This window comes from Melozone crissalis, unplaced genomic scaffold (assembly GCF_028551555.1).
Source record: "Melozone crissalis strain CALT ecotype California unplaced genomic scaffold, PUWL_Pcris_2 ptg000029l_1, whole genome shotgun sequence".
In the NCBI taxonomy this organism is placed as follows: domain Eukaryota; kingdom Metazoa; phylum Chordata; class Aves; order Passeriformes; family Passerellidae; genus Melozone; species Melozone crissalis.
In genome coordinates, this window is record NW_026535807.1 from 1,861,431 (window position 1) to 1,881,470 (window position 20,040).

A 20,040-nucleotide genomic window follows, 5' to 3' on the forward strand; every position below is an offset into this window, starting at 1 on the left:
CATGGCTGAGCTCACTGAGATAAATGGCACCATGTGCTGTTTCCTGTGCTTTTGTTGGCTTTCAGCTCCCAAAAAGCACAATGTTCCTGCTGTAAGCACTGTGGCTGTGCAAGGTGACACATCCCAGAGCTTGTCAGCCCTGCCAGACAACGGGAGCAGCACTGGGAGCATTTCCATGAGGATCCTGAGTGTGCCTCGGGTATCTGGGTCAGATCCTGCTCCAACAAAGTGCACCAGGAGGGTCCCTCTGCACAGAAACTTGTTTAATTAAGATAACAGATGTTGCTACTACACAACTCACAGGGAATGGTTGTTTAATTGGACACTTTCATATTCTTTGCTACCAGCACAGAACATAATTTGTTTTTTTATGCATTTCTTTCCTTACAATTAAGCTGCATAAACAATGCAGGCACTGTACACTCCTGGAAAAGAAACAGCTCTAATGATGTAGGGGCTTTGCATGAAGAAGAATGAGAGAAGAGCAATTTGTTTTGGGACTTAAAAGTACAATTATTTTTCTGTCCCAGCCTGAGCACGTGTCTGGTGGCAGGGTAAATGTGACTTCCAACAGCTCTAGGAGAACATGAGGAATTAAGACTGTTGTGTACATATTTTAAATAAAACTTTTCTTGCTTTTCCTGCACTCTTTTTGCTCTTGGGGAGCCAAGGAGAAGGGGAAAAGTGGGAAGCTGTGGGGGAACAAGAGAAATGTGAATCTGCTCTTGAGCCACACAATGCTACAGCTTCACCTCTGGGAAATGTCTCACTCTGGGAGGAATAATAAATAGAATTATTGCCACTATGGCATGAAAAATGAAAACCCCTTTTTCTAGGCCCAAAACAAGACCTGAGAGAAGAGGGAAGACTTGCAGGGGAAGCAATGCAGACCCTGTGCATGTATATCTGTGCTGTTCCTATATAAAATTTACCTTCTGGAGCCAGGCCCCCAACATCATTTTGGCTCAGTTAGGCCTCCAAGGCAGGATTTCCATTATTATGGAGATGAAGTGCCTTTAATGACTGCAATAATGTAATTGTACCCCAGGGCAGAATCCCTAATAACACAATTGCACAGCTCTCAAGCACCAGTAAGAGATGCCCCGCGGCCATGGCATTCATTAGAGGTGCAGCACACACCACCTCAGCCTCCAGAGAAGAAAGTGAAACCTAAACCCATAAAACTCCTTTTTTTTTTCTTTTTTTCCAGTGTGGTAGTCTCTGCTCTGGGGCAAACATTGAAGAACACTCTTTGTTTTGCCTCCTGGACAGCAGGAGCCTCCAGAGCCGGAGTCGCAGCAGCAAAAACCACACAGAGTGTCTCCAGCAAGGAACTGAACACAACACAGCAGCTGAAAAGCCACAGAAAACCCAGGGGAAGCTGTGAAGGGATTGCCATGGCAGCCAGCAGGCTGAGCATCAGCATCCAGAGCTGGCACTGACACTGTGCTGCTTTTAACTCCACCTGGAATTGGGAGGATCACCTGTATTGATTAACCTGCACGTGATCAACCCGCAGCTGGGGAAGGATCCAGATGTTCAGGGGTTACTCTGGTTTTAAAAGATTTTCTAAGCTTTCTGATGTTGACATTCTTGTAGTGAACTTTCTCACACACTTTCTGTAAATAACTCATTGTTCTGCATTCCTTTGTGGAGGAGGAGAAATTTGATGGACTGTTGGTCTGTCCAGTGTCACTGGAGAGGTGGTTCTGTCACCCTCCAATCCACTGTCACTTTTGGAAAACTATAAATGTTAGTCAGAAAATAAACTTCCCTTTTCCTTCACCTTGAGAACAGCAGTGTGTGCTTGTGTTCTCTCGTGTCCTATAGCGACATCCAGGTGCCTCTCTGGCACTCACAGGACCCTTTAATGTCACTTTTAGCAGAGATTTCATTGAATTTTCTTCTCCCACGCCTGTCTAAAAGTTCTGTGCCCTGTCCTAGAGATGAAGGGATTGCAGCAGCAGCCTTTCCTGGCACCTTGCCTCCTGGATTTCAACAGATTCTTTTCAAAACAGCCAAGAAAGTTCTTGTTTGAAATCCACACACAACTGGGGGTGTAGGGAGATCCTGGGGCTGGACTCCAGGCACGGGCACAGCGGGGAGGAGATGGCATTTCAGCAAGCACGGGAAGCAGAAATGCAGCAGGATTCAGCAAGCAGAAATGCAGCAGGATTCAGCAAGCAGAAATGCAGCAGGATTCAGAAAACAGAAATGCAGCAGGATTCAGCAAGCAGAAATGCAGCAGGATTCAGGAAGTAGAAATGCAGCAGGATTCAGAAAACAGAAATGCAGCAGGATTCAGGAAGTAGAAATGCAGCAGGATTCAGGAAGTAGAAATGCAGCAGGATTCAGCAGAGCTCAGGCACTTGGCCCCTCCTGCCCATGAAGGCAGACAACAATGACAACAATGCCAACAAATGACAATGTCACTCCCTAATTGTGCATTTCACACAGTCTCCAGGCCCAGGCTGCAGGTGAATAACTTTTACACTTTCTGTAAAAGTGGTGAGGATTCAGCACCACAGGAGACACAGCCCAGTGAGAGTCAGAGCAGAGCATCTGGGAATCTACTTTTTTTTTTTTTTTAAACAATAGTTATTTAGAGGCAAAATATTTGGGGTTTTTTTGAGTGCATTTTTATCAGCTTCTTGGCAGGGATGATTTAATAGCAGACAGAGATGGGATGGGCACCATGGGAATAGGAATCTCACCCCCAGCTCCTTGGGATTGCACACAGGCTTTTTCCTCGTGTATTTGCAAGTCAATTTTGCAAAGCTATTAATGACAAATTTAGCTCTGATTGCTGCAAGTCCCTGGGTTAGTTAATGAAAGAAATGGTTACTTTAAGACATTACCTCTCATTTTCTCTCAGGATGTCTTTTCCTTTCTTCCAAGAATAAGTAGGTCTGGGGGAGGCTTTGGGCTTGCACTCAATGATGACTTCACCCCCCACTTTAACCAGAGTCAGCTTCTTCAGCAGCGTTTTGGAAAAGTCTGGACCGATGGCTGAAAGCAAAACCAACACAAACCACATCAGAATTCCCTCGGGGAAAACCAACACCAGGCTTTGAACTTCACAAAATTCCAGGGTTGTTTCTCGCTTGCAATTCCTAAATGATTGGACTTTATGAGCTACTGAAGTCTGGATGGGGTAAAAAGACACCTGAGTGCTGCTTTAACTGCAAAAAATACTTGATTTGTTTAAAAATGTGTGTTCAGCTAAAAACCTGAGAAACCAGTAACCCCACCGTACACATCTTACTGGGACAGCACCCCAGGAACTTTGTGCATGAGGAGTATAAAATATTTCTTTTTTCTGTGTCAGGATCGTCCTTTTGTCAGGCAGGGAAGCTCTCGCAAACACAGAACCCATCTAATTCATCAGAAATGCTAATATTTCCAGAAAGGCTGACACTTTTATGCTTCCTATTCATAATTATTGCATAAGCTGGGTTATTTATATAAAGGTGGGAGACACTGACACAGCCAGGTCCTGAACCAAGCAACACAAGGCAAAAGTTGTTTGCTCCAGGGCACAAAGAATCAGCTTTTCCTGCCCCCAGGGCACAAAGAATTATCTTTTCCTGCCCCCAGGGCACACTCCTGTGGTTTGTGGCAAACACTCAGATACCCACTGAGCTGACCCCAAAGCCCTGCAGCCTCTCTGCAGCCTGGGGAACAAGGAGATGCTTTGGCTTCCTGTGAATAAAGCACAATCCCACACTGGAAATAGGATGGGCTCTATGATCCAACAGTGCTCCAAGTTCCCGCATCAGAGATTTTTGCTTTCCATGTCTAATCACAGGCAGGGACTTAATTTTGGCACTCAGAAACACAGGTATGATATTAATTAAATGCTATAAAAGAGCCCTGAAACCAGTACTGGCTTTGGAAAACACTCCAGAATTAAAGGAGACATCCTGAGGACACTTCCCACCAATGCACTCAGAACCAAACACATTATTATTTATATCATTATTAACATATCATCACTTCTGAAATGAATTTCTCAGATGATTGTCCCAAATTTATAAGCAAAAGGATTTTTTGAATAATCCTGTCGCTCCCATCTCTGTAATAAACAGTTTGGACTGGTTTTTTGTGAGCCATTTGCTGCATTTTCTTGCTCCTGTGTGAGACACAGGAGTTGCTCATAGTGGTTTTATTCTGTGACGTTCAAAACATCATCATTTGACATTTAGAAACTCTGGGCTCATTTCTCAGCACTGCCACAACTTTCTGTGCCACTTCAGGAGTAATGAATTGAATTTATTCACACCTTTTGTTTGTCAAGCAGGGATTTTAATGACCTTTCTTTCCCCACTCTAGGCCCACATTTCATTTTTCCAATTTGTTTTTTAAACACTTAGCCTGAAAATTCTGTAAGACAAGACTGCATCTCAGTCTTGTACAATGTCCAGCACCACTGGATTCTGCTTTTATTTAAAGACTCCAGGCAAGATAATTGGCAACAATAATTGAGAAGAATCACTCTGAGAAAAGCTGGGTCTGTAATTTTCCATTTCTCTCTTTCACTTAATTTTGGTGCAAGTCTCACTTGAGATGATTAAACACCACCAGTAGCAAGTGCTTAACTTCAGGACCTTTTAAAACAACCATTTTAACCCTCAGATCTGGTTAAAAGCTAAAATTTCCCAGGGAGGGCTCAGAACGTTGCCCTGCTTTGAAACTCTGGTGAAAAGGCAAACCTGCTGCTTTCCTTTCAACATGTGCCAAGTTCAATCACAGATGCACAGGGATTTATCTGCAGGACACCATGTGGGTGCTTTTCCTGTGACAGACAGAAGCAGAGCTGCAAATTCCAAGTGAGAAGTTGGCCAAATAAATATTCCTTGCCAGGTTTCTCACACCAGACCCTCCAAAATTTGGGTTTTTTGTGTAGACACAAGGAGCTGCTGGGCACAGGGACACCCTGGGAGTCCCCAGCAAAAAGGATTAAACCTCTTTCCTCTGAAAACATCTTCCTCCTTCCCAAAGGTCCATTTTTACCAGGTTTTAAATAGACAAGAAAAGCATCAGTGGGTTTGTTTCGATTTCTTTCATGTCCAATAAATCTCAGCATTGTGAAGTCTAATTTATTGAGCATTATCGTACCTTCCTCCAACAGCAACACACACAATCCTTCAAATGAATTTTTTTTTTCTATGCAGGCATCTATCACTGATGATAAAAAAATGACCAATAATTGAAAATCCCATAGCTGTAAAAAAACCTGATGCATTGTTCCTCAGGATAAATCAGAGAATGCTGCTACTGAACGTTTCGTTTGAGAGCAACTAAACTGTTATTTTGTGATCAGGAATTGTGTTTAACCCTTTGAAAATACATCCCTGTGCTGAGCAGGGCTGCCTTTTGTTCAAGAGCATGGTTTGGGATTGAATTGCAGGGACCCCTGGGATGGTCCCACCCCACCCCTGCCCACCCAGGAGCAGCACAGGAGGTTTCTCAGGGCTGTGCCCAGTTGGATGTTGAGCATCTCCAAGGACAGGGATGCCACAATATCCCTGGACAATTTGTTCTAGTGTCCAACCAACCTCAAAATAAACTTTTTCTTATTTTAAGTGGCATTTCCAGGTTTTTGTGGCCACTGCCTCCTGCCCTGGCATGGGCACCTCAGAGAAGATCCTGGCTCTGCAATCTCTGCTCCCTCCCGTCAGGTATTTCCCCATGCAGATTCACATGAGCTTCTCCTGGCTTTATCTGGGAGGAGCAGAGCAGCTGTGCCCAGAACTGTGGGGTGGAAGATGCTTCTCTTTGGGATGGAGGAACTTTGTTTGCTGAAAGGTCTCCTCAGACAGGAGTTCTGTCACCGTGTCCTGAGCAGAGTCACCTCTGCAGCCAGGACTGGGCACCTGGATGTTCTGAATGGCAACGCTCAGGTTTCTCCTGAAATAGCTTTAACCAGCAGGAGAGGGAATGCACCTGCCAGCTCCTGGAGGAATGTGGGATGAAGTAAAAAGCATCTGTTCTCTGCTGTCCACTGCCTCAAGTCTGCATTTCACACCTTCCTTAGGAACAAATCGCCACAGATCTCCTGTTACAGACATATTTTCATTAAAAATCCTTTCCTTAGGATTTTTTCCTTCTGAGAAGCTGAGAGGCCTCAGAAACAAAATGTAAATAATGGTTATCTGCTGCTGTGGAATGCAACAGGCACATCTGTGATTGGTCTCAAGTGGTTGTTTCTAATTAATGGCCAATCATGGCAGAGCTGGCTCTCTCTCTGTCTGAGCCACAGACCTTTGTTATTCTTTCTTTTCTATTCTTAGCTAGCCTCCTGATGAGAACTTTTTCTTCTATTCTTTAGTATAGTTTTAATGTAATATATATCATAAAATAATAAATCAAGCCTTCTGAAACATGGAGTCAGATCTACGTCTCTTCCCTCATCCTAAGACCCCAGTGAACATGGTCAGAATCCCCTTCTGCTTCAGAAACAAATTGCCAAAGATCCCCTTCTGCTGCAGCAGCTTGTCAGGAGCCCCTGGGCAGGGCTGGCTGTGGTTTTGGAGGCTGGCTGTGGTTTTGAGGGGCTGGCTGGGGTTTTGGGAGGCTAGCAGTGGTTTTGGGGGGCTGGCTGTGGGTTTGGGGGGCTGGCTGCGGGTTTGGGAGGCTAGCTGTGGTTTTGGGAGGCTGGCAGTGGTTTTGGGGGGCTGGCTGTGGTTTGGGAGGCTGGCTGTGGGTTTGGGAGGCTGGCAGTGGTTTTGGGGGGCTGGCTGGGGTTTTGGGGGGCTAGCAGTGGTTTTGGGGGGCTGGCAGTGTTTTTGGGGGGCTGGCTGTGGTTTTGGGGGGCTGGCAGTGGTTTGGGAGGCTGGCAGTGGTTTTGGAGGCTGGCTGTGGGTTTGGGGGGCTGGCTGGGGTTTTGGGAGGCTAGCTGTGGTTTTTGGGGGGCTGGCTGTGGTTTTGGGGGGCCGGCTGTGGTTTGGGAGGCTGGCTGTGGTTTTTGGGGGGCTGGCTGTGGTTTTGGAGGCTGGCAGTGCTCGGGGATGTGCACTCACCGATGACACTGAGCTCCGCGCTGGCGAAGATGACGCCGTGCCTGTTCTCCGCCACGCACTGGTACATCCCCGCGTCCGACAGGCTCACGTTGGCAATGGTCAGAGAGCCCTGCTCCAGCTGCACCCTGCCCTGGGGACAGCAAAACAAACTCCAAAATCAACGAGAACACCAGCAAAGCCTCCCCAGAACGGGCACCCAGAGGTTGTCCTGCTGTGTTCTGTAGCAAGGTGGACCAAAGGAAGCAGCGGGAACGGGAGGAATTTGCATGCTGCGAGTTATTTGTCTGCCAGCCAAATTTATGTCAGGCCAGAGACTAAATGGTGAAACCCATACAGGAGTTGGTAAATGCAATTTCAATTGGAGGACCCTGCCTTGACCCCTCATTGATTTAATACCCAAAGCATTTAGATTAATATCCCTTTCAAGGAGATAAGCTTGAGGCAAGAAATGCACTTCTGTTCCACAGTGGCACATCACAGCCAAGCCCATCCTCAGAAACATTGAAAACAATATTTTTCCATGGAATCACAGAGTCATTGGGGTTGGAAAAGACCTCCAGGATCACTATGTCCAACCTTTGACCAAAAACCACCATAGTAACTGAACTATAGCACATACAGGTGTTTCTTGGGCACCTCCAGGGATGGGGACTCCACACCTCCCTAGGTAAATCCAATGGAGAAATTCACCCTTTCCATGGAGAAATTCCTCCTGATTTCCAACCTGACCCTTGAGGCCATTTTCAGTGTATATGGCAATGCAGGCTGCTAAGACTGGTTGCCATCTCAGCCAGCACAGACAGAAACATTTAAAATCTTCTGCAGTTTACCGAAAACAATGTAAATGCTAATAATTTAATGATCCTTTACTTCATATCAGCCACTAACGTGATTTAAGAACAAGCCCATCTGCCAGTGACCAGCGTGAAGCAACCAGAATTAGTGTGTGGAGTGAAAGACCAGGCTGTCATTTGTCAGCCTGAGGATATGGAGCTCGAGTTATCAATTCTAATAAGTACAGCAAAGTGTTCCCTCCCTCCCCAGGAGTTTGACATTTACCAAAAAAAAAATCTAAAATAAAGAGCTATTGGTTTTCTACTCGGCCTTAGGGCAGAAATTTAATGTTTGTGCAATTTTTATCAGGGTTTGATCAAATTGGGGCTGCCATGTTCTTTCACGGTAAGTGAAGGGGAAAAAGTGCTGGCTGCTGTGAACCCAAAGCTTTGGTGACTTGGCTGAGTTTGTGGTGACAAGGTGGGGCCATGGACTGGGTGATGACCCTCCAGGAGAGGCTGGGCACACGTGGGAGGGTGTAATTCCACAGCTCCTGCACAGGGACTCAGCCCAGCAGGAGGAGTGGGAACACCACTAAACACCAGCAGGAACCCCGAGGTTTCATCATCACTTGAAGTTCACCTAAATATCATAGATTAAAAGAATTATTTTGGAGTGATCACTCTTTGGTGACACATTCCAAAACCCCATTCAGCCATTCCTCCTTCTGTCCAGCCTTAGGTTTGCATCATGGATCCTTCATTTTGGGGAGGAACTCTGAATGGAGAGCTGTGCTTGTCCCTGGCAGGAGTAGGGAGGTGCCACCAGGCATGGGAAGGAACAGGGGATTTTCTGTGAGGGCGGGCAGGCCCTGGGTGCCCAGAGCAGCTGTGGCTGCCCCTGGATCCCTGGAACCGTCCAAGGCCAGGCTGGACAAGGCTTGGAGCAGGGGGTGGAACGAGATGATCTTGAAGGTCCCTTCCAACCCAAACCATCCCGCGATTCCAGAGCATCCCATCCCAACTCAACCACCCAGAGACCAGCGAGCTGGCAGAGCACCCCAGCACCCCCATTTCCCATCCCCAGGGGTTCCAGCTGTGCCTACCTGTGGCAGCAGGGGCTCCCCGTCCTTGAGCCAGCGGTAGGAGGGCTTGGGGCGGCCGCTGGCACGGCACTCCCAGGACACGCGCTCCTCGATGGCCGCGCGCACGTCGCGGATCTGCTGCGTCCAGCTGGGCTGGGCTGCAGGGAAAGCAGAGAGGGGAGCATGGAGCCTGGAGCAGCACCTCTGTGCTGCCCAACAAACCTTCCTTCCCTCATCAGGGCATTGGACTGGATAACGTTGGGATTTCAGCTTTTCTATTTTCATATATTTGTGTAGAACTCCAAACCCCACACTCAGTGTGAGCTGCTGCTTCCCCATTTGGGGCAGACACAACAATTCCTCTCCAGACCTGGCAATCAAGGACACCTCACTGCCTCAGGGCCCAGAGATGGGAACAAAAGTGAGTTGGGGCAGCAAACTTGGGGTCAATGACTTCATTACCTGGAGCTGGAATTGGCAGATTCACCCCCAATATGCAAATGGACCAAACTTATAAAAGTGTGAAAACCCTGACCCATCATCCATTTTTGGGTGTAGCCCCTGGTGGGTTTTGTCTGCCCAAAATGTATCTGAAGCCCTTCAATAAATAGAACAGCTTTTTATCCCCTTAATTCTTTTTATTCTCTTAATTCTGTCTGGCCTCTGTTTTTAAATAGCCCCACAAAAGCACGATAAGAATTGCTAAAGATTACTGTTCTTCCTTGAGTCCAGTGCTGCTTTCTGAAGGCGCCAAAGGCCAAGATCAGAAGCTACTTTTATTTTTTTTTGTTGTAAAAACCCTTAAAGAGAAAGAGTAGCCTCAGAAACCCTGCTCATCCTGCACAAACAAAGCAGCAGTTACACACCTGGTCTTTCAAACAGAGACATTTCCCTCCTCAGGGTCTCTATAACCTGGGCTTCAAAGCTCTAAAATTCAGACTTCAAAACATGTAATTTAGAACTAGTTCTGCATTGAAATTGAGGTTATTCCAGTAACTCTGCATGGTTACAGGCACTACTTCGGGTCCAGGCTCTCAGTCCTGTATTGATTATGGCCAGATTTCCATACATTGCCACAGGAAGGAAAAATCTTTGGACCCAATTATTGCATTAATGACTCTGAATAAACCTAGAAAGGCCACAAGCAGATATTGGAGACACATTTTGGTAGAATTTGGTGAAAACTAGCACTGGCAGTTTTCAGCCACTTGTGAGATTGTATTTTTAATGGTGTTTCACATAATTTCATCAGTTTGTTGGCTTTTTTTTTTTTTTAGAGAGTTTGAGTTTGGCCAGATTCCACTAAATTCCACTAAAATTGCCACATGGTTTTTTAGACCACCCAAAACCTCAGACTTTAAGAGTTACCTCTTGTCCAGATATATCTACAATATACATTACGACCTATTTAAGATCTTATTAGTAATAGTATAATAATATATCTACAATACTATTCAGAAAATACCAATAAACCATAAAGTTTTGATTTTTTTAATGGGCATTTGCCCTGTTTTGACATAAGAGCATCTGACTTAGCAGGATGGTATTACCAGCAGAGGTCTCCAAGAACCTGATTAATACTTTTCCCTGTGTAATCAGATAAAAGAAAAAAAAAAAAATCAAGATTTCTCAAAGCCAGGTACGAACTTTACATATCTCCTTAGGATAGGGACAGGGGCCCAGAGACGGGCTTGAAAGGATAAATTTAAAAATATCACATCAAAATGGCAAATGGGTGCGATTATACCCAAAACTGGGGTATGTCTGTGATGATGGGATGCTGGAAATCTAAATTCAGGGAGCTCAGGTTGTGTTTAATCCCATCCCTGGCATCCTGAACAAACAAATGAGGTGGAGAATTTCCCACAGCCCCTCAGCTCCAAGGGAATTCCAAAAAACAACAAAGTGAACTGAGCATGCTGGCAATGCAGAAAGGAAAGGAGAAGCGAGTGGTGTTTATTTCTCTGGCTGCCCCTCCTGCCCCTGTAATATTTTAAGCTGTATCTAAAGGAAAGGGAAAGCCTTTAAATGCAGGAAGATGAAAGTCAGTTCTGTCATCTGGAGTAAGAACTTGAACAATTCCATCGAGCTGAGCAATTGCAGCGGGTTCAGTGGCTCAAGGACATTTGCAAATTACTCATGAATTTACATATTTACTATTCTAACAGCATCTAACTCATCATTTTGAAGGGAATTTTATGATCCCATGAAAGGAGCTCTATAAAACCCACACACATCCATTTGCCTTTTTTATTTTTGCTGCGCTGTTTTACAGATTTCCCACATGAAAACAAAACTAAAAAAAACCACCCAGACAAAACAACTGGAATTAATTTGCAAATCAAGAAAAGCCATGAATGGTAAGCTGTGCTCTATAACCTGAGCGTGTGCTATGGAAAAACAAAGATAACTCCTGTGGAGAGGAGGAGAGAAAATTCAGAATTCATCTTCATTTCATACAGACTCCCCAAATAAGGGAAATAATAATTTTCCCCAAAAAAGGGACATAATAATTTTCACCAAATAAGGGAAATTCTCTCCAAAAGGAATTTTTTGGGGTTGTTTGTGGGTTGTTCATTCCAAATCCTGCTCTGAGTGCTGAGACTAAAACATGCAGTGCTGGAAGGTGCCACCCCAAATTCACCCACAAGCCACAACCTCCATCCCACACCACCCTGAGCCCCTCCAGTGATTTGAACTGGTTAAAATTCCAAATTCCAAAGCCATTTATGGTACAGACAGCTTCAGAGTGAGCAGCACAGGTCAGAAAATCATCTCGGCGAAAAGCTCTGAGAAAATTCAGAATTCATTCTCATTTCATACTGACTCCCCAAATAAGGGAAATAATAATTTTCCCCAAAAAGAGAAATAATAATTTTCCCCAAATAAGGGAAATCCTCTCCAAAAGGCATTTTTGGGGTGGTTTGTGGGTTGTTCATCCCAACTCCTGCCCTGAGTGCTGAGACTGAAACGTGCAGTGCTGGAAGCTGCCACCCCAAATTCACATCACCCTTGGGTGCAGCACCCACGAGCCACAGCCTGCATCCCACACCAGTGATTTGAACTGGTTAAAATTCCAAATTCCAAAGCCCTTCCTGGTGCAGACAGCTCCAGAGCGAGCAGCACAGGTCAGAAGATGATCTCAGTGAGGAGCTCTGAGCCGTTTGTTCGGCAGGAGTTCGTTCTCTGCTGCTCTTTGGGAGTTTTTCTAATTAGGTCAAGCTCTCCTCTCACCAGTTCAGTGCAGAGAGAAGCTCTTGGCTTCATCTTGGGGAATGCTCAGGGGTTGGCTCAGGCTGCAAATGTGTGTGAGCCACCAAAGGAGAGTGGCCACAAGCTAATGGAATTTGACAGGAGCCCACTGGGGATCAGGGCGAGGTAAAACAACTCGAGATTTCAGGCATGATAATTAAAATAATTCAGATAAGGGGGTGAAACCACCTCCTCTCCACAACGTTTTCTGGTACAGCAATGTTCTCAGAGAAAATGACAAGGCTGAATTTGTGACTGGTCTAGAAAAGAGTCCTTTGGATCTTTTCAGCAGCGCTGACCAAAGAGAAATTATTTTACAGGAGATATTTTGGTCCTGCTTGGAGTACTTAAGATAGTACTGGCCTTGGAAACATCCTGGAGGAAAAATCTGGAAGCTGATTAAGAATTCATCTGAGTTGGAAGCAAAATTCATATGCTAAATCTATAAAGTGAAAGAAAAAACTTAGAGATATAAGCATGACTCTTACATAAGGTTTGCTTTAAAGAAAAATCTCCCCCTCCTAGGAGATTTCTGGAGTTTGTACTCAGGGGGATTGAAGAAAGGTGATGGAAACAGTGAGAAAAAAAACCCTGTTTACCTTTGATCACCTTTCAGTCTTCCCCAACACAAAGTGGGACAGTTAAAACCAGGTGAATAGGAAAATATGCCCAAATATATTCTTACTTCTCTAAGACAAAAAAGTCCAGGGGCAGTCTGTCCTTCACTGTAATAAATTAAAAGGCAAAATAGGAACTGGGAATCATGTCCTGAAAGATATTTGCAAATGAAATGATGTAGCAGGTGATGATGCATCACCTCAGAAATGAGAAACAAACCCTCAGAAGTAAAGGAGAAATACAAGAAATAAACCAGAAAAAAACCTGTAGGACTCTGCAATCATCTGTGAGTTCAAAACAACCCAAAAGACTCAAGCAAATGAGGTGCTAATACATATCCAGAATCCAATTCTCAGCTGGTGTGTATTGATTTCAGTGTTCCTAAGCCAATTTCTAGCAGCTGATGACCTGGTGCAGGCTGTGTAATTCATCATTAATGGCAGATGAAAGGCTGAATGACTTGTCCATTACCATCTCTATTCTAAGGAGATTGAGACTGAGCCCAGGATCAGAGCAGTCTAAAGACCAGAAAGCAAAGTGTAAGAAGTAAAAAAAATACCAAAACAACCAGATGGGAAAAGCAGATGAGTAATTGGAAATAAAGAGTGCAGCCAGTGTGTGAGGTCCTGCTCCTAATGGGGACACAGCTCCTGTGCACAAACCCCTCAATCCTCATTTGTTTCCTTCCCAAAGATCACAGAAACCAGACCCCAAGTTACCACTGCTCCTCTCTCTTCCTCTCCTCCCTCCTGACCCCAAGGACTGTTGGAAATCTCTACAACTGCAAGGCGTGCAGATCCTGCACCAAACCAATCTGCTGCAATGCTGTGCCTAGAAAAAAAATAAATCTCCATTTCGCTGAGTCTTTGGAAACTCTACAACTTTGGAAATTCTACTGACCCTACCAACCCATCCTGGAGTTGTGCCTGTCACTAAATATCAAACACCAGAGGAAAATCTGAAGGAGTTAACCCAGATGATAAAAGCCTTTCAGTCATCCCTTCCTCTCGTTTTCCTCCCATTCTGCACCATTAGAGGGTTTTCTCCCCAGTTTTGGTGGGCTGTGGGTGTTACAGGCACACCACAGGGACCCTGCTCATGGGTTTGGTTATTTTCCATCCTGACACCAAACTGCAGCTGCTCAGAGGTGCAAGGGAGGTGTGGGGTGATCCATGAGGAGCCTTCACATTTCATTTCTATTTATTTGTGTTCCATCCTATTTGTATTTTTGCGTCTCCTGCTGGAGAGATGTTTCTCCAACCAACAATGATAATAACATGAGACTTTTCCTGAATCTCCAAAAATTGGATTTCTCTGGAAGCAGGGTTCCAGCAATCCCTGGGAAAAGGAAAAGCTGATGAGAAACAATTCTGTGCAGGAATGTGTTCTGTGTTCTGGATCCAAGACCTCCCTTGGGCAGCAAAGAATTCAAAACTCAGAGTTACTCCTCCCTGTACTAACTCTTACCTGAGTAAAAGGTGACAACAGGGTTTTCTAGTGAGTGATGTGAAAGATAGTTAATAATATAGTAATAATACAATAATGCACTTGCCCTATGTACAGGAATTTTCTTGTCTTTTTATCAGTCCAGAAACTCACTTTTTCAAACTTTCAGCAAATTATTTGTGATTTAGGACTTAAACTGAGCAGACATGAAACTGCCTGATGTTCACTTGTGCAAATTTCCTTTTTAGACTCTGACCATAATGAAGAGCATAATCTGATTTACATCTGAGGCTGTTTTACAGAGTGGCACAAAGTGGCTTTTGCCCAAAACACAGGCCCACTGATGCAAGGAGGTCTCTTTTCACTGCAGAATTAAGGAGCCTCACAAATTCCTAGTGAGAAGGATTTAATCTGCAAAGGGGCCCAGCCAATTGAATGGGTTTTGCTGAATATCTCAGAAAACGCTGCACAGAACTGTAATTAGTGACAGACAAGTCTGTCTGTCTGCTAATGCAGATGCTGCTGTGCTGACACTTTTGGAAAGCATTTGAGCTGCAATTTTCCCCTCGTTTCCTTTCCTTGCCAGAGCAGGAGAGGACGGGAGATGCTGGAGCAACACAGGTGATGCTGAGGCAGCACCTCCATCTGTGCTGGCTCCAGCTGAGCTGCTTTGGAGCTTGGATCTGACTGGAAAGTCAGGGGAAAATCCCCTGTTTTTTGTCCAAATCCCAGCAAACAAACATTCTCAGTGGTGGTGCAGCTCCTCAGCCCTCCCCTATGCTGTCACTCCCAGCCCCACATTCACATCACCTCAACCAGCAGCTATTTTCATATTTTCTGTTATTCAGCTGAAATGTTTTGTTGGGCAGGGGGATCTCAATATGTTGCATTGACTCATCAGAGTCAACATAGGGAAGCAAAGCCCAGGGAGCTCAAACCCAAGGTTGAGCAGCCTTGGGGTCACAGATATCAACAAAAGAAGATCGGGCTGAAACAGCATCTAAACTCAGCATGAATTAAACATCAATAATAAATAAGCATCTCCTTGATGCTGGCTTTATGAACAAAAAAGGCAATTTCTTTTTAAATTAGCTGGTTAAGGTAATCTGTTTACTGTACTTCTGCCAGCAAAAAAAAAAAAAAAAATTGTTGGCATTGCTGTTTGCTCAGGATATAAATCTTCGCCCTGCGCAGGGTTAGCAAATGTAAAATTTATGAGCAGCCAGATTAAAAATACAATCAGGTCAATGGGAGTGCATCCCAAAACACACAGCTAAAGGGTGAGGAGGGCCCTGGGAGAAACTGGAAAAACTGGGAGAATCTGGGAGAGGAGAACCCTGGGCGCCACTGGGGAGCTCACCTGCCTCAGCCACGGGATGCAGCTGGCACAGGGAACAAGGTGCCAGGTCAGGAAGGCAGCACCAGCACTCAGAGCTGCCAAAAGGTGGAAAAGAAGAGGCTGTGCAGTGTAATTTGATAGTTTAGGATCAGGGAATATTCTGAGTTGGTAGAAACCCGCAAGGATCAAATTGGCCCTGCATGGGACAGCACCAAGAATCCCAGCAGGAGCTTTTGCCAGGAATTAACCTGAGGCTGGGGCGCAGGGAGAACAGGAGAGCCAGCAGGAAGACGTGTCATTCAGAGCTCCATCAGTCAGGGAAGCAGAAGGGAGCTCTGTAATTGCATTAACAGGACCATGTTTGCATGGGAAGGTCGATCCATCAAGGGGGACTCAGCCCTGGCAGAAGTGTTTGTGGAGCACAGCCTGGTGCAGGGGCTCAGAGCACAGAAAATGCAGCAAGAATGGCTCTTGCACGTTTAATTAACCTTTTCTGCTGCAACAAAAGTGTCAAACAACTTCAGTGGCACTGATATGCAAAGGGAGGAGAAAATAAACTCTGATACAAGAGTGAAACACAGAAGTCAACCCTCCCTGACAACTTCCAGCAGCACACAGAGAAGCTGACAATGCTGGGTTATCTACAGTGAGTGGGCAAATTTGAATTTCCTTTTCTTCTCTTTTCTTATTTTATGCCATGCACAGAGGCTGCTTTAAATGGGGTTTAAAGAGTGGAGCTGTTGGAGCCTCAGTGTGACCTGCAGAGAACATCAGTGCAGGTGGGCAGCACCTCTGATAACCCAGAGCACCCTGAGCCCCAGTGATTGGGGCTGCAAGGACCCGAAATCCCATCCATCCATCCATCCATCCATCCATCCATCCATCCATTATCCATCCATCCATCCATCCATCCATTATCCATCCATTATCCATCCATCCATCCATCCATCCATCCATCCATCCATCCATTATCCATCCATCCATCCATCCATTATCCATCCATCCATCCATCCATCCATTATCCATCCATTATCCATCCATCCATCCATCCATCCATCCATCCATCCATTATCCATCCATCCATCCATCCATTATCCATCCATCCATCCATCCATCCATCCATCCATTATCCATCCATTATCCATCCATCATCCATCCATTATCCATCCATCCATCCATCCATCCATTATCCATCCATTATCCATCCATCCATCCATCCATCCATCCATTATCCATCCATCCATCCATCCATTATCCATCCATTATCCATCCATCCATCCATTATCCATCCATCCATTATCCATCCATCCATCCATCCATCCATCCATCCATCCATCCATTATCCATCCGTCCATCCATCCATCCATTATCCATCCATTATCCATCCATCCATCCATCCATCCATCCATTATCCATCCATCCATCCATCCATCCATCCATCCATCCATCCATCCATTATCCATCCATCCATCCATCCATCCATCCCACTCCTGCCATGGCAGGGACACCTCCCACTGTCCCAGGTGCTCCAGCCCCAGTGTCCAGCCTGGCCTTGGGCACTGCCAGGGATCCAGGGGCAGCCACAGCTGCTCTGGGCACCTGTGCCAGGGCTGCCCACCCTGATGATAAAGAATTTCTTCCTCAAATCCATTCAAACCTGCACCCTTCTGCACCTCCAGAGCGCTTCCCTCTCCAGGCACCAGGCTTACCTTCCAAAAGCAGCTTGAAATCTCTGCCAGCATTGCAGTTGTATTTCAATTATGAAATAACATTTCTCAACTTAAAAAAAACCCCAATTATTAAAGAAAAATATGTTATTTTTCCCAACTATTTGTATAAAATTTTACAATAAGTTACTTTCCCCTAAGAAATTTTTCTGCTGTGCAAAACTCCAGAGCCCAGAGTACAGAATGCAAGTTGATTTTTTTTTTTAAAGATCTATTTTCAGTACTGGCTGCAAAACACAAGTTACCCTAAAAAACCCAACTCGTTCCCTGGAAAGTCACCATCCTCAAGACAAGGATGATATTTTAGTGAATTCTCTGTAAAACCTGCAGCAGGGGAGGTGCCTGTCTGACAACTCTCCTGGGGAATTCCTCCTCTTCCAGGAAGAGATGGATGGAAAGAGTTCCCAGCATGACAGACTGACAGCAGGACACTCCTCTACCCAAAAAATCCTCGAGATTCTCTGCAGAAATGCCACAATGAGGGTGAAAAGCAGCAGGAGCCACAGTGGCAGCTTTTGTGTAGGATCCAGATTGGTAAATTCATTACAATAATGAGATTATAACTCGATGTGTGCTATGGTGGGAGTGCTCCAAAGGCTCCATTTACTGCTCTCCAAGAAAAGCAGCTTTGGCTGTGGGTACAGCAAGACTCTACAAATGATGAGTCTTTTAATTTAATCCCCACATGGGGAAAATCAGGAGAAAAACACAGCACAGAAAAAGGAATCTTTAAATCATCTAATTAAAAAAATTAAAACCTGTTCAAATCAACCCCAGATTCTTTCCTTAACATGAAAGATTTCATTTTGTTCCTGCTCTTTCACTCCTTTTTGATGTTTTCCCATTTTATATTTCCCTCAGTTTTAAAAGGAGAAATATTAATTTGAAATGCAAGCCCCAAAAGTTGTGATTTCTAAATGAAATGTCTTTCAGAAATCTTTCCAATTTGAAAACTTCCCTACTTTTTAAAAAAAACTTACCCACCAAATCCAATTCAGTTTTGCCAGAAGGGTTGGTTCCCACACTCTTTTTCTGTGGCAAAATTATTATAAATCAAAAACCATTCTCCTCATCATCTCTGGAGTTCAACTCAATCTTCCCTGCTGACAGGAGCTCAGGAACATTTGGGGGAGAAAATCTGAATATTTCCTCTGAACAACATGGGATGGGACCAGGGGAGCAACAAAACCAGGATTTTTTGGATGCTGTGGGGGTCTCTGCACATCTGTTGGGTGTGGAACCTGCAGCTTCTCCTCTCCAAAACATCTCCAACAGAACCTTGGTACCAAACCCAGCCCCCTGTGCCCCTAAATCCCCTCCCTGCAGCTCCCACTCACCTCTACACAAGTAAAGCCACACTTTCAGTTTGCTTTGTGGGCTGTTCCCAGCAGAAATTTGGGGGTGAGCACCAGGATCAAAGGGATAAATGCATCTTCTATTTAACAGAGCAGGCCTAGGAGGCTGGAATTTGGCATTTCCCAGTGCCTGGCTCTGGGATTGCAGCGAGGGAAGAGCAGGTGCAGGAAGCCTTTGAGGGGAGAGGGCTCTGCCCTGGCACTGTTAAATCCCAACTCCCCCTGTTCTTCAATCACTGATCCTCCTGAAAGCTGTTCTTAATTGGTTATCAGCAATCAACATTTATCCACAAAAGCTGGGGCAACCCATACACCACAAATCCCAAGCTGTAACACGAGGATGCTCCCCCAGATTTCCTGCCTTGCCCTACCAGCCACGAGAAGGAAAAAGAGACTTTTCCAAGCACTTCCAGCACGTTTCCATGCCAATGTCCTCCTGGGGATGTGTTTTTGTTCCAGCTGCTCTGATTCTCAATTAATATGCACCATCCAGCCAGGTTTTATTTCAAATTACACCCTTCTTGAGACGCGCCATTCGAAGAGAAAGTCATTTCAAAAAATATCCCCGCAAAATTACGTCCTCACAAAATATTTACTGCAGATTGCGCCGACTGCAGCAAAGCAGGCAGCTTGCTCACCATAAAATGTCAGCTGTCCTCGTGCCACGTTCCTGCCCCTGACATTTTCAGCCACGCACTCGTAGAGCCCGGCGTCCTCCTGCTGGAAGTTGGGGATCTCCAGGAGCCCGCTGGAGCGGTGCCTGCGCGCCTTCCTGGGCAGCTGCTTCCCATCCGCCCTCCTCCAGCTGATGGTGGGCACGGGGCTGAGGGAGGGAAAGAGATAACACTGCCACAGGAAGCCACGGTCACAGTGGGGTGTTGGGGATTTTTTGCAGGTTTGATAGTAAAAGGTTTTAAAATCATAACATTTGGGAAATTAGAAAGAAGCTGGAATTAGCGGTGCCTTTGCGCCTTCCTGGGCAGCTGCTTCCCATCCGCCCTCCTCCAGCTGACGGTGGGCACGGGGCTGAGGGAGGGAAAGAGATAACACTGCCACAGGAAGCCACGGTCACAGTGGGGTGTTGGGGATTTTTTGCAGGTTTGATAGTAAAAGGTTTTAAAATCATAACATTTGGGAAATTAGAAAGAAGCTGGAATTAGCGGTGCCTTTGCGCCTTCCTGGGCAGCTGCTTCCCATCCGCCCTCCTCCAGCTGATGGTGGGCACGGGGCTGAGGGAGGGAAACACAGCAAGATAACACTGCCAGAGGAAGCCATGGTAATTGTGAGGTGTTGGGGATTTTTTGCAGGTTTGATAGTAAAAGGTTTTAAAATCATAAAATTCGGGGAATTAGAAAGAAGCTGAAATTAGTGGGGCCCTGGAGTGGTGCCTGCGCGCCTTTCGTGGCAGCTGCTTCCCATCCGC

General features: G+C 45.5%; 2 protein-coding genes across 5 annotated transcripts in view; one reads left to right on the forward strand and one right to left on the reverse strand.

Moving 5' to 3' along the window:
- CRBN (cereblon) overlaps positions 1-20,040 on the forward strand; it is a 270,605-nt gene that overhangs the window by 104,300 nt on the left and 146,265 nt on the right. The window lies entirely within an intron of this gene.
- The window catches only part of LOC128939891 (contactin-4), a 268,549-nt gene that overhangs the window by 44,560 nt on the left and 203,949 nt on the right, over positions 1-20,040 (reverse strand). Inside the window, exons 9-12 of the mRNA XM_054281113.1 lie at positions 19,256-19,440; positions 8,902-9,038; positions 7,023-7,152; positions 2,859-3,009 (exon numbers count right to left, since the gene is read on the reverse strand). Coding sequence (XP_054137088.1) covers positions 2,859-3,009; positions 7,023-7,152; positions 8,902-9,038; positions 19,256-19,440 — 603 coding nt within the window. The remainder of the gene's footprint in view (positions 1-2,858; positions 3,010-7,022; positions 7,153-8,901; positions 9,039-19,255; positions 19,441-20,040) is intronic.